The 14,289-nt window shown below is 45.7% G+C and overlaps 1 protein-coding gene across 1 annotated transcript in view; it reads left to right on the top strand.

Annotated features, from left to right (window-relative positions):
• Positions 1 to 14,289, top strand: part of DSCAM (DS cell adhesion molecule) — a 678,525-nt gene that overhangs the window by 523,908 nt on the left and 140,328 nt on the right. Inside the window, exon 15 of the mRNA XM_052645681.1 lies at positions 7,619 to 7,786. Coding sequence (XP_052501641.1) covers positions 7,619 to 7,786 — 168 coding nt within the window. The remainder of the gene's footprint in view (positions 1 to 7,618; positions 7,787 to 14,289) is intronic.

Here is a 14,289-nt window from a genome sequence, read left to right as displayed (position 1 = left end):
CCCACGGGCTTGCCCAGGGCCAAGGGCAGAGAGGAGGCCCTGCCTTCGTTCTAAAGAAACACGAGCAGGGAGGAACCAAAGATTGAGAAGTTCTGAGATCTGGGTCTTGAAGTCTCTTAGGTGAGGCAGGCATGTTCTTGCAGAGAACAAGCTGGAAACTGAGGGCAAGAATGAAAACTCGGCAGGAACACAGACACACACAGTGGGGATACTCTGTAGAGTCTACAGAGAGAGGGACAGACACCCCACCCCAAGCCTCGCAGATCGGCGCTAATAGAAGGACTGCAGGTCTGGGAGCTAGTGCCCACAAAGCCAGTCAGGGGAGCAGCTGCGTGCCTCTCTGTCTTCAGGGGATCGGTCATTTCCAGGTGCTCGTGATGACCCAGTGGTTCCTCAAGGGAGTTTGGGTTCAGCGTGTCCCTGGCCCTCTTACCAGCTGTAAGCACCCCCGCCACCATCTTCCTCTGTGAAACGGGCAACCACAGCATCACCTGTGACAAGGGTTCCTCAAAGGCTGCCCTCCCATCCCTGGACCACACAGTTACCATGGTTACTCCCACCTGCTGCTCAGACCCGACTCCTCATTTGACCTCCACAGGGATGCACCCCAGGTCCACATTCAAGCCCATGCCTCCCTCGCATGTGCTGCTGCAGTCTCTCTCCTTTCCTTGCCTGGCAGATATGTGAACTCATATTTAACTGTGTGTCTTTTTTAATTTTTTCAATATTTTCTTTTATTGAATCTGGGTTTTGACTCAAGTTAGAAAAATCGTTCTCTGCACTGTGGTCATAAAATAAATCAGCCTGTTTTCTTCTATCATTTTGTGTTTCTTTCCTTCCCTTTTCTAAATTGAGATCTCCAATCCATTTGGAGTCTACTCTTGTGTACATTGGGAGAGATGGATCTGATTTTATCTTCTCCAGAAATGGGTCTTCTGTTGCCCCAACATCATTTATTAAAAATCCACCTTCGTCCAGTGATTTCAGATGCCACCTTTATCACATACTAAGTTTTCATATGTTGTTGTTCAGTCACAGTCGTGTCCACCTCTTTGTGACCCATGGCCTGCAGCACGCCAGTCTATCCTGTCTCTCACCATCTTCTCAGAGTTTGTTCAAACTCAAGTCCATTGAGTCGGTGATGCCATCCAACATCTCATCCTCTGCTGTCCCCCTTCCATATGTAATTGAGTCTATTTCTGGACTTTCCTATTCCATTGGTTTACCTATATACTAATGCAGCAGTACCAGACTGTTTTAATCATAGAGGCTTTATGTCTTAATATTTGGTAAGGCTAGTCTACCCTTGCAACTTTTCCCTCCCAGTGTTTTCTTAGCTTTCCATATATAATTTCAGGATCAACTCATTTAGCTCCATAAACACATGTTTTTGTTATTGTTAATGGTATCCCATTAAATTTATTAGTTAGACCTTATGACATTTTTATGATGTTGCTGTGGATTGAATTCCCACCCCTAAACTCTGATCAAATGACCTCCCTTGCATGGTTTGAAAACAGATGACACTCCTTAGTTTTCCATTTGCCAAGAAAAATAAAATATCCCAAGTTCCTTTGCGTGTTCCTCCTTGGACCATCACCTGGCCCTTCAGCTCCACTTGCCCCGTGGCAGCACCCCAGGGGTCATCTGACTGAGCACAGGCACAAAGGAGCCATCACCTCTCTCGTTTGGAACCTTTGACTTTCTTCATGTGGCCTGCGTCCTGCTGGTTTCTATGGCTGCCACATACTGGGTTCCTAGTGGCCACTGCTTTCCTCCAGGTGGACACCAAGATCTGCCTTCCATCCCCTTCCAGCATCTTGCCCCGTGTGCAAGGCCAGCCCATCGGCCTGCAGCCTGCTGCATCTACTCCAGCCTGCCATGTTCCCCACACCCCTTCTTGGATGCCTTCTCCCCGAGGCCTCACAAATCACTGCCTGGGCTTGGTGCCTTAGTTCCCCCGACCCCCGACCCCTGCCACCTTTCAGATAAGGGCTCTCCTGCAAGGCTAAGACAGAGCAAAAGTGGCTTCCCCAGGTGCTGATCCTCCCTTCTCTCACCCAACACCATAGATCTCATCCTTCTCCGAGCCAATTCTTCATTTTCTACCTTTTGCGTAATTTTGCCTCTCAGACTTTGGGTCACCCTCACTTACTCAAGCCTCTAACAACTCTTCTCCAAATGAAGTTCGCTGCCTTAAATTTGTCCTTGATGATCTGCTGTCCTCCTGACTCAGGCCATATCCCCTTCAAGCTGGGCTCATCAACAAGCACCCAGTTCAACCACACTGCTCCTGGGGGCTCTCCCCAGTCTTCACTCAGGTGATAATTGGACTTTTAGAGGCAGAGACTCGACTCTGAGCCTCTGCATCCTCTTCACCCCTGATCTCTCTGGACCATGTCATAGAATCCTACCTCCTTTCTCAACAGATGCTTCTCACTTATTTTTTCTAAACCAAGGGACAAATCTGAGCCTGCACAGCTCTCTCACCTTTCGCTCCTACAAACCAGAGGACTTACAACAACTCTTAGCCAAGTTCCACCCCCACCCCGCCCCCCTGCACTTAGCCAAGCTCTCTGCACTGCTCCTCCTCATCAGGAAGTCAAGTCAGAAGCTCGTCAGAAGTCTTTCTCTAAGCACGTGAGACTTCCATCAGATTCCTAGAAAATTGAAATTGAGTCTCCAGCAGAGACCTTGTGAAGGTCCCATGCTGCAGGAAGCTGTCCTAGAACTTGGGGATAACACAAGAGGGGTCAAATCCCAGCCTCACTTCTCAGCACCTCAACAACAGGGTCTGAGGTTCTTGACCTTCACAATGAAAATAAAAATCCCTGCTTCATGAGGATATTGTCAGAATCCAACCGAAAATACATTCTGTCCAGATTCTAGCTGTGCAGCCGAATGACCCAGAGAGTTATTGTTCAGTCGCTCAGTGGTGTCCAACTCTTTCTGATCCCATGGGCTACAGCATACCAGGCCTCCTTCCCTCACCATCTCCTGGAGTTTGCCCAGGTTCACGTTTATTGCATCAGTGATGCCATCCAGCCATTTCATACTCCGATGCCCTCTTCTACTTCTGCCCTCAATTTTTTCCAGCATCAGGGTCTTTTCCAATGAGTTGGCTGTTCACATCATGTAACCAAACTATTGAAGCTTCAGCATCAGTCCTTCCAATGAGTATCCAGCGTTGATTTCCTTTAAGATTGACTGGTTGTATCTCCTTGCAGTTCAAGGGACTCTCAAGAGTCTTCTCCAGCACCACAGTTTAAAGGCATCAATTCCATGGCCCTCTGCCTTTTTTACCATCCAGTTCTCACAATTGTACATGACCACTAGAAAGACCATAGTCTTGACTACACAGACCTTTGTTGGCAAGGTGATATCTTTGCTTTTCAACACACTGTCTAGGTTTGTTATAGCTTTCATGCCAAGAAGCAATTACTAACTCTTTAAACAATTAAATGCCTGATGCTAAGTCATGGATGGAGCCTCATGTGGTTCTAACCACATGAGGTTCTATAAGGATGCCAGTTTTAATGTCAGATGGTTCATTACCCAGTTTCATCACTTATTAGCTCTCTTAACCAGATCAGGTGGCTTACCCTCTCTGAGGCTTGTTTTTTTCCTGGGTAGGAATAGCACCATGAATCTCAGAGATGCCCCTGTGGCTCTCACATGCTACAACCTCCCAGAGAGAGAGAGGCATTTTTTAAAGTACCACCCCCAGAGATTCTGACTGCATGGATGTGAAAGTGCAGTTGTCAGAAAGCTTTGAGTTGTTTCCGATGTGCCCACAAATATGGGGACTGCAGAAATCATCCTTGTAAAATGCCTAGCAGGGCACCCAATGAGCAGATGCCACTCTGAAACCTGAGTTCACCTTGCTTCTGGCTTTTCTTCACCCACCACCTTGACTTCTGCCCAAACTCAGCATCTGCTCTTCTCCCCGAAGCTGAGCCCCATGGTCCGCACCATGGAGATTTCCCTTCCCTCTGAGTTCAGGGCTGTTGGCTTGTTGTTCAGTCGTTAAGTTGTGTCGTCACTCTTTGTGACCCCAAGGACTGCAATATGGCAGGCTTCCCTGTCCTTCCCCATCTCCCAGTTTGCTCAGACTCATGTCCATTGAGTTGGTGATGCCATCCAACCGTCTCATCCTCTGCTGCCCCCTTCTCCTCCTGGCCAGTGGCAGACCCAGAGAGCAATGCAGAAGGATCCCACAGAGACTGTTCTCTGTGTACAGCTTCCATCAGGGGCCCTATTCTGAGTTTTCAGTCCTGTCTACACCCCAGAAATACAGTTCCTCCCCTTTGGCCCCCTTGGACCCCAGAGGCAGCAACTCCCCACTCTTACAGGTGCTGGGAACCTCAGCATCTCCTACAGGTCCCTTTAGCCAAGCCCACATCTCAGTAAACAGACACCTTACAAACCATCTTTGTATGACTTATACAATCTCCTCGATGCTACTTGGGAGTCTAGAAACCACCCTCCGCTTCCTCCATTCGTCGAGACCTGTAATCAATACTCACAAGCATTTCATTCTTCAGCCTGCTCTTCCTGCTCATGTCCTTACCCCAAATCTCCCATCCATACTTGCATCCTCCAGCTCCGTCTCTAGGCATGCCTTTCTGCTCATGACATATTCCTCCTAAGAAGTATCTTTATTTTGTCTATCCCGTATTCTTGCTAGTTTTATTTGTATTTCAATTTGCAGTTCCATCCTCAAGTGTCAGGATTTCCCTGGGGTCTGTTTTTAGTGCTCAGTGTGGTATTCTCAAGCACACTTTGTTTATAACCCACAACCAGTCCATGTGCACTTTGGCATCTGAGATCAGAAGTGGCATTTTTGGCCCCTTTCTCAGCTCTTCTCCTGGGTAGCCATACCCTGGTTGTGTTCTTCTTTTGATTTCATATCACTTGCTAGAGTGTGTTTGGGAATTTCACTAGACTTTCCTCTTCCTTCAGTTACTTTAAAATCCTTCAGGATAACACATGTGTTTCTCTTTCTCATCCTCTTGATCTTTACCTGAAAAGCCCACCCTGTAGTGTTTTGAACCATAGTCTAAGAGTTATGATCACTGACATCACCTTTTTCTTTTAAAGTCCAATCATTGCAAGAAAGAAGCTAAAAATACAGTCCCTTCTCCAAGGACCATGCACTTCCTGCCTGAGACCCCCACATTGGTGACTCCCCAGTGGCTATACACATGACTTCCCTGGCAGGAGAAGGAGACGGGCACTCACTATATCCCTGCAAGCTCTCAGCCATCTCCTAGACACACCTCAGGGAGTATGGCATGTTTCCATGGCTATGTCAGTTCCAGAAGGCTCCATAATAGCCTAGGAAGAACCATCAAACCCTACAGGTGTCAGCTTCCTTCTGGGGCTGGTTAGCAACTGACTCTGCATCATACAGGGCCTGGAGTTTCTCCCTGTCATCCTAATTATCTTCTTCAGAAGACCTGACTTTCTTTTTGTGGCACAAGGCTCCTACTTATACATCATTCTGTTGGCATGAACTTCCTTCCCACCACTTGTCCTCTATTGAATCTGATTCTTCTGTTCTTCTATAATTTGTTATTTTGCAGAATCTTCTCTTCTTAAATTAATTTTTATTGGAGTATAGTTGCTTTACAATGTTGTGTTAGTTTCTGCTATACAGCAAAGTGAATCAGCTATATGTGTACATATTGTTGTTGAGTCCCCAAGCCATGTCTGACTCTTCACAACCCCATGGACTGCAGCACACCAGGCTTCCCTATTTCTCACATTCTCCCAGAGTTTACTCAAGTTCATGTCCATTGAGTTGGTAGTGCCATCCAACCATCGTATCCTCAGTCACCCTCTTCTTCTGCCTTTAATCTTACCCATCTTCGGGGTCTTCAATGAGCCAGCTCTTCTCATCAGAGTATTGGAGCTTCAGCTTCAGCATCAGTTCTTCCAAAGGGTATTGAGGGTCGATTTCCTTTAGGATTGACTGGTTGGATCCCCTTGCAGTCCAAGGGACTCTCAAGAGTCTTCTCCAGCACCACAGTTTGAAAGCATCAATTCTTCAGCATTCTGCCTTCCTTACTGTCCAGCTCTCACACGTGTACATGTCTACTGGGAGCCTTGACTATGTGGACCTCTGTTGGCAAAGTGATTGCTTTTTAAAACACTGTCTAGGTTTGTCATTGGATTTCTTTACATATAGGTCACCATAGAGCATTGAGTTACTTGTGCCATACAGTAGGTTCTCATTAGTTATCTATTTTATACAAGGCATCAATAGTGTGTCTTCTTTTTCTCTGTCATGCCCTTCTGCCTTCAATCATTTGGACTCAAAAGGTACTGTTGCTTTCAGGAAATACCAGTAGCTAATCTCTATACACTCCATACCCTGTAAGAGCCCTCAGAGGAAGACTTGAAGCCACATATTCCCCCTACAAGTCCAGGAAATCTCCTGCACTTGCAGTGATCTTTGGTCAGAGCAGCCCTTGGGACTTCCATGGCCATCATTAATGTGGAAAGGGGCATGGGGTCATTCCCAGGACCTGGAGGTCTATTTGCCATGTATTTATTCCTCTAGGAAATATGCATTTATTATTTGCCAGGCTCTGTGCAAGCACTGGGCCTACAGCATTGAACATGGCCAGCATGGTCCGTGCCCTCACGGGGCTTAGAATTCAGCAGGAAACTCAGACTCTAGGTGCAGTTCTTAAAAGTCTAATGAGCTCAGCAGAGCAAATGCAAGAGGATCCTGGGATGGCCAGGGGGGCATGAGAGTATGCTTGCATTCTCTCTGCCACCATCTCAGGGGGATCTTGGTATTTCCACAACCACAATCATCTCCTGACCCCTCCCAATCCCGATCAGCACCTGCTCAAACTCTTTCTGAAATAAGAACTGTTCATCTATGTGTTCATCATCGGTTGAAGCCCAAAAGCCAGCAGGTGCACACCATCGTGGATTCAATGGCAACTCTTTGCAGAAGGCGTGCCCTGTCTTTAAAATTAGCTGTGGTTGAAAATAATTCCTACAGTAAAGGATTGGAGACAAAAATGATTTCAAACCTTAGAACTGAAAAGTACACTGAATAACCAGTGCTTATGGGGGAGACAGATTAGTTTTTATGTATTTCATTTTTACCACCCTCCTTTTGGAGAACAAGGGGTCTGACACGGCTAAAGGCTTTGCTGGTTTTCATATACCTTTAAGAACTAGGGATTTTTTTTCTTTTGGGTGGAGGGCTGCTCAAACCATACTTATTTTTTTTTAATCATCTTGTACTATGAGTGCTTGGAAGTACTTTCACTTCATTGGAATAAGCTTCCCCCGCTTCTATTTTCCTCTGTGATGTCTGCCAAGGAGTCTGTTGTGTTGCCTCGGACAAAACTCCCTGAAACCAGCTGCCTGCAGCCTTGTACCCCACAATGTGGGTGTTGAATGTTTAGTTTTGCATCCCCTCTGATGGCTAGCCCACCAGAATACTGGCAGCATTGCATGGAGAATTCACTTTGAGTTGTAACTTTTTTTCTTTCCTTCTTTCTTTTTTAAAAAATTCCTACTTGTGAACTTTCAAAAGCAGAGGGAAAAAACTCATGTCTCTATCTCTTCTTTTTTGAAAAACAAAACCCAAAAGACTCCTGGGATTCTGCTCAGAGAACCAAAGACGTTTCCCCTCAGCTGAACTCGGCCACCATCATTGACATCCACCCTTCCTCCACCTACAGCATCCGCATGTACGCCAAGAACCGGATTGGCAAGAGTGAGCCTAGCAACGAGCTGTCCATCACCGCGGACGAGGCAGGTACGTCTGATGGGCAGGGGACCTCTGGGAGCGGGCTGGTGGGGCTCAGATCGTTAATGCAAAGTCACAGCCATGATGAACGCTCTCTGTAGCTCCACGCCCATCAAAAACACAGACAGCACTCTCTGCCTACTTTGAAGGCACTGTTCTTCAAACAGGACTCAGGTCAAGGTTCTCACACCCAAGACTTAAGAGAAAGACACATGAGGCTAATGATCTGGTGAGATTTAAAGAACCCACACTATTCTTACAGCCCTTTTGTCTGGATGCGTGGAATCCAGGTTGACAGGAGAGCTGAGAGCCTGTCTTGCCCAAGTGCCTATGCAGTCAGGGGAGGAAGGATCACTTAACTAGAAAATAGCTAGAATATTCTCTGTTTGGGGACTGGGGGAAGGTGGTACAGATAATTTTATTGACTGGAAACAACAATATTCCCATCATCAATGGTATTGCTGATTTTTCCTATGACAAAGTATTTCACGTTATGTTGAAAATGTCGAAGATTGAGATAGGCATTTTGAAGACAAAACAGACTCTACCACCTAGAGTTATTGATGGATACGTGGATATCACACACTAAATTATCCATCACACATGCATGCGTGCACGCTCACCCACACAGACAGAGACACATACAGACACACAGCCTTCGATAGAGAAGCTTGCTCGTGGTCACCTGGGGTGGCAATAACCTGGTTGCAGAGGACTAAGCAGTTGGGTAGTGGACACCACCTGCCAGCCTGCCTCCTACAGAAGAGAAGGAAGCGAGCTGCCCTAGGGCTTCTCTGCAGAAGGAAAGGGAAAGGACCACAGCCTGGCTCATCTTTAGGGGGAGAAAGAGTATCCAGCCCCAAACCTAGATTTTCTTTTCCTGCCTGCACTCAGAACTGATCAGCCACCCTCAACTGCTGCAGGGAAGGTGGAAGCTTGGGCTCAGAGCTTTGTTCTCGTCTCCAAGATTAAGGGGATCATCACCAAATGATGGACCTTCCACAAGAGGTCGCTGCATCTTTCAACTGCAGTTGTTCTTGACTCTCTTCCTTCTCTGTTTTGTTGTTGTTCAGTCGCTAAGTACTGTGTGACTCTTTGAGACCCCATGGACTATAGCCTGCCAGCCTCCTCTGTCTATGGGGTTTCCCAGGCAAGAATACTGGAGTGGGTTGCCATTTCTTTCTCTAAGGGATCTTCCCCACCCAGGGATCAAAGCAGTGTCTCCTGCATTGCAGACGGGTTCTTTACCACTGAGCCACCAGTGAAGGCTCACTTCTCTGTTACCCTCCCTAATTGCACTTTGAACAGACATCATTCATCTATATCTCTTAAAGACTTCCTAAAATTTGGAATCATGCCTTCCACCATTTATTTAATAAACCCCATATTGTTAGGTATGTTCGTTACTTTCTTTAATTGAAGTATAGTTGATTTACAATGTTGTGCTGATTTCAAGTGAACAGCAAATCGATTCAGTTATATATAGGCAGGCATATATACATATATATTCTTTTCCATTATAACTTATGACAAGATATTGAGAATAGTTTCCTGTGCTATATAGTAGGTCTTTACTGTTTGGCTCTTTTACACATAGTAGTAAGTATCTGTGAACCCCAAACTCATAATTTACCTCCCCTCCTCTCTTCCTTTTTGTAACTGTAAGTCTTTTTTCTATGTCTGTGAGCCTGTTTCTGCTTGGTGAATAAATTTGTCTGTATCATTTTTTGATTCCACATATAAGCAATATCTATCTCTCTCTGACTTACTTCTCTTGGTACCATAATCTCCAGGTCCGTCCATGGTGCTGTAAATGGCATTGTCTTGTTCCTTCTTATGGCTGAGTAATATCCCATTTGCATATGCACCACGTCTTCTATATCCATTCCTCTGGTGATGGACAGTTAGGTTGCTTCCATGTCTTGGCTATTGTAAATAGTGCTGCTATGGTCACTGGGGTGTGTGTATCTTTTCAAATTAGAGTTTTAATCTTTTCCAGATATATTTCCAGGAGTGAGGATTCTGGATCATATGGCAACTCTATTCTTTAGTTTTGTAAGAGACAACCCTACCGCTTTCCACAGTGTCTGCATCAACTTACGTTCCCACCAACAGTGTAGGAGGGTTCTCTTTATTCCACACCCTCTCCAACATTTATTATTTGTAGACATCTTGAGGCCATTCTGACTGGTATGAAGTGACATCTCATTGTAGTTTTGATTTGCATTTCTCTTCAAGTTTTCATTATCATAAACACTACTATAATGAGCATCATTTGATATATCCTGTGATATATCTTTTGCCATTTCCAACAATATGTTTTATGTTAAATTCCAAGAAGGATGAAAGCAAATGCCAAAATCTCACTCCTTTCTTATGCACAGTCAACATTGTCCTCAAGGAAATAGGTTAACATTTATTGTTTTTCCTGAACTGCACCTATGTATTCATTTTTCAACTCTGGAATACATCAGTTCTTGAAAAATCATTTTTAAGGGTGGGAGATAGGATAGCTTTCTGCTTCAGTCTGAGGGCGAGCCACTTCTAATGCTTGGAAATTCTCTCTGTGTGATTTCTCATCTGCAAGATTCACTTAATGATGTCTTTCTACTCCTCACCACCAACATGTTGGGTAATTGGAAAAAACCCTAATTTCTGAAAGTACTTTGCACGGTTCTGAAATAAGTAGGAAATGAGTGTTAATAAGCTCTTACAAAAATAGAGTCTTATTTAAATATTGATGTAAACAACACACTCACTTCCTGGAATTTCATCATGCTGGGGATTTAGGGAGAATAAGTCACCCCCAAAATGAAAGCTCTGGGTCACGGCTGAGCCTTCTCCTTCTTCTGAGCCACTTTTCTGACTCTGCCCACCTCCATGGCCTTCTCAAGGCAGGGATGGTTTCCAGTGGTGCATTTTGCACCGTTTTCCCCATCACCATGACCGATGCAGGTGCTGTGGGTTTTTTTCTGCCATTTCCTCTGTGATCTCCCTGTAGCTGGCCGTTGCCATGGCAGTGCTTCTCTCTCCAGCTCAGGATGTCAGATGAACAGCTACTCCTGGTCACCGGTCACCTTTGTGCAGCCCACTCTCAGGTATCTCTGCAGACAGATGAACACAGAGCACCCCACCCCCTGGCTCCTGGGCTGACAGTTGGGGTTTCACCAGCCACCCCACAACTCATCATTCACGCTTCAAACTAGCTAAGGGAGGATGCGAGGGGAGGTCAGGCATGAGCAAAGAAAAGCTGCAAACCAGAACTTGCCTTGTCTTGCTGCATAGGTTTGTATGACTGAAATCAGAAAGCCATTTTCTTACGTGTGACTCATGTAGAAAGGAGGGCAGCTCTCCTAACCAAAGCCTCCCTCTCCAGCTCTGCTTGGGGTGACAGGGCTTGTCCCTGCCACCTCCTGGAGGATCCCCAAAGGCACCTCTTTCAGGAGCTGCAGCCATCTCGAGAGAATCTTTTCCAGCCCTATGGCCATCTTTCCCTAAAGAAATGAGATCATCACTTAAGCAGTGAGAATCCCCAGATGGAAGCTTCTAGAAGCCATAGACCCGCTCATTTTTTTTATGGTGATGCAGTGCCCAAGGGCTTCCCAGGTGGCGCTAGTGGTAAAGAATCTGCCTGCCAGTCCAAGAGACACAGGTTAGACACAAGAGATGCAGGTTCGATCCTTGCATGGGGAAGATCCCTTGGAGGAGGGCATGGCAACCCACTCCAGTTTCCTTGCCTGGAGAATCCCATGGACAGAGGAGCTTGGCGGGCTTCAGTTCATAGGGTCACAAAGTGTCAGACATGACTGAATCAACTTAGCACGCATGCAAGTGCCCAAGTCTAGGGCACCCAAGCATGCCTCTCACCACCCACTTGCTGAGGAAAGGAGCCCATAAGGTGTAGGCCCAGGTCTCCCCTACCCCCTTACTACCTTGAAGCTACACCAGGCTCCTCGTGGCCCGAGCAGTGATGACCCTCCCTTCCTGCCGCCTCCTCGTCATGTAAGCTGCTCCTGCCCGCGTCTGGAGCCTGCCGAGGTCGTGCCTCCTATTCTGTACAGTGCCTCCCCTCTGCTGTCAAATTACTTTCTTCTCCACATAGCAGTCTCCTGGCTTCATCCAGAGGCTTGGGTCTTATTTGCTTATGGGGCTGGGCTGAGTCACCCAGTGAGAGGCATTCCTGAACTTCTATCTCTGGTTCCTCATTGGAGAATTTACTAAGGGTCTACCATGTGCTGGGTCCAAAATTGGGCAGAGACCGGGGTGTAAAAATGGGCAAAGAAGGACTGAGGCACAACGACAGAGTCTACAACACCATGCTCACCTCTGACAGAAGCGGCCTGGGGAATTCCCTGGCATCAGGAGGTTAGGAAAGGACACTCTCATTTCCAGGGGCACAGGTTCAATCCCTGGCAGGGGAACTAAGATCCCTCAAGCTGCCTGGTATGGCCAAAAAAAGAGAAGTAGCCTGGGTGAGCAGAACATTCTTTGCTGGGCATAGGAGACCAAGACAGAATTTAGTAAGAACCAAATAAATTGAAGAACAGTTGATACCTAAATGGGGAGAGGATGAATTCATTTAGTGACTATTTATCAAATAAATAGCTTATTCCTTTAAATTATTATTCATTCAGCATATATTATGTGCCACGTGCTGTTCTGGGCACCCGAGACACAACAATGAACAAATCAGCTTGTCCTGCCTTTGTGGGAAGGACCAAAAACAGACGTCCAGACCGGAGGCTACCGGGGACCACCATGGGTTTGACAGTTAGGAAGGGCCTGCCCACCTTGTATTTTCAGCCTAACAGAATTAGTGGGCTTCCTAGGTGGCGCTAGTGGTAAAGAATTATCATTTTTCACAGAAATTTGCACTTGTCATGAGGCTTTACCTGGGGCCCAGCAGTAAAGAATCCTCCTGCAATGCAGGAGATGTCAGCAGCGCAGGTTTGATCCCTGGGTTGGGAAGACCCCTTGGAAAAGGGATTGGCAATCCGCTCTAGTATTTTTGCCTGAGAAATCCCATGGACAAAGGAGCCTGGAGGGCTACAGTCCATGGAGTCACAAGTCAGACAGGACTAAGCATGCAGGCAGGACATAGCCTTGCCTAGAATAAACATTAGGAACTGTAAATATACTCTTCATTCATTACTCTTTTACAAATTGAATAGTTTCAGTTTCTATAAAAAAAATGCAGCAACTGTATATTTTGGAAAGTCACATTCATCAGTAATTCTTACCTCTAGCCTGCTCTTCCTGTAGGAATAAGGTAAATATTCTGGTTTAAAAAAACAGAAGAAAAAATTATTCTTTCTAGTTTTAGTTCAATTTCAATTCAAGACTGTTAAATAAATTCTTAAATGTTAAACGTCAACACAATTTTCAAATATAGTTAAATCAGTGGATACCTAATGGTTAGTCTTCAATCATGTCAGCACTGGGAATTCAGTCTGCCTTGGATTCTAATTTTATGAAATTGTCCTTTTGCCATGAGATGAGGATCCATGAAAAAAAATTACAGCCTAGGCATTGTAAGGAAAGCACTAAAATTCTGGAAGCAGACTAATGTTTTATATCATTTTTAAAAATTGTATTTTATTGAAGCATAGTTGATTTATTTGTTGTTTAGTTACTCAGTCTTGTCTGACTCTTTTGTGACCCCATGGACTGTAGGCCACCACCTCCTCTGTCTGTGGGATTTCCCAGGCAAGAATACTGGAGTGGGTTGCCATTTTCTTCTCCAGCATCATTTTTTATATCATTTTTAAAAGGCTTGTCTTAGATGTTTTAGAAACTTAAAGTGGAAAATTCAGCACCCAAACAAAAGCTCTTCCTAATTATATTGGGCAAAGCTCTAATGTGTGTAAAATTCTTTCAGTCTCTGCCTTTAATATAGATCCTGCTAAGTTGCTTCAGTCGTGTCCGACTCTGTGTGACCCCATAGACGGCAGCCCACCAGGCTCCCCCGTCCCTGGGATTCTCCAGGCAAGAACACTGGAGTGGGTTGCCATTTCCTTCTCCAATGCATGAAAGAGAAAAGTGAAAGTGAAGTCGCTCAGTCGTGTCCAACTCTTCACGACCCCATGGACTGCAGCCTACCAGGGTCCTCTGTCCATGGGATTTTCCAGGCAAGAGTACTGGAGTGGGATGATTGTATTTTAAGAGAGGAGAGATCTGAATCCTTTCACGTCAGAGACTAAGCAGACTAATAAATAAATTACTAACAAACCACAGAAGTCTTGATAGACTAAGCCAAAAAGGCTGTGTGTTCTGTATAAACTGTCAGGTCTCTGGGGCTTCAGGCTTCCCAGCTGATGCAAGTGGTAAAGAACCTGCCTGACAATAGGAGACGGAAAAGAGATGCAGGTTTGATCCCTGGGTCAGGAAGACCCCATGGAGGAGGAAATGGCCACCCACTCCAGTATTCCTTCCTGGAGAATCCCATGGACAGAGGAGCCTGGCAAAAGACCAAGCATACATACACACACACACACACACACACACACACACAC

This window comes from Budorcas taxicolor, chromosome 1 (genome assembly GCF_023091745.1).
Source record: "Budorcas taxicolor isolate Tak-1 chromosome 1, Takin1.1, whole genome shotgun sequence".
Lineage (NCBI taxonomy): Eukaryota > Metazoa > Chordata > Mammalia > Artiodactyla > Bovidae > Budorcas > Budorcas taxicolor.
Note: the sequence above shows the minus strand (reverse complement) of the source record. Positions and strands in the feature narration are given on the sequence as shown.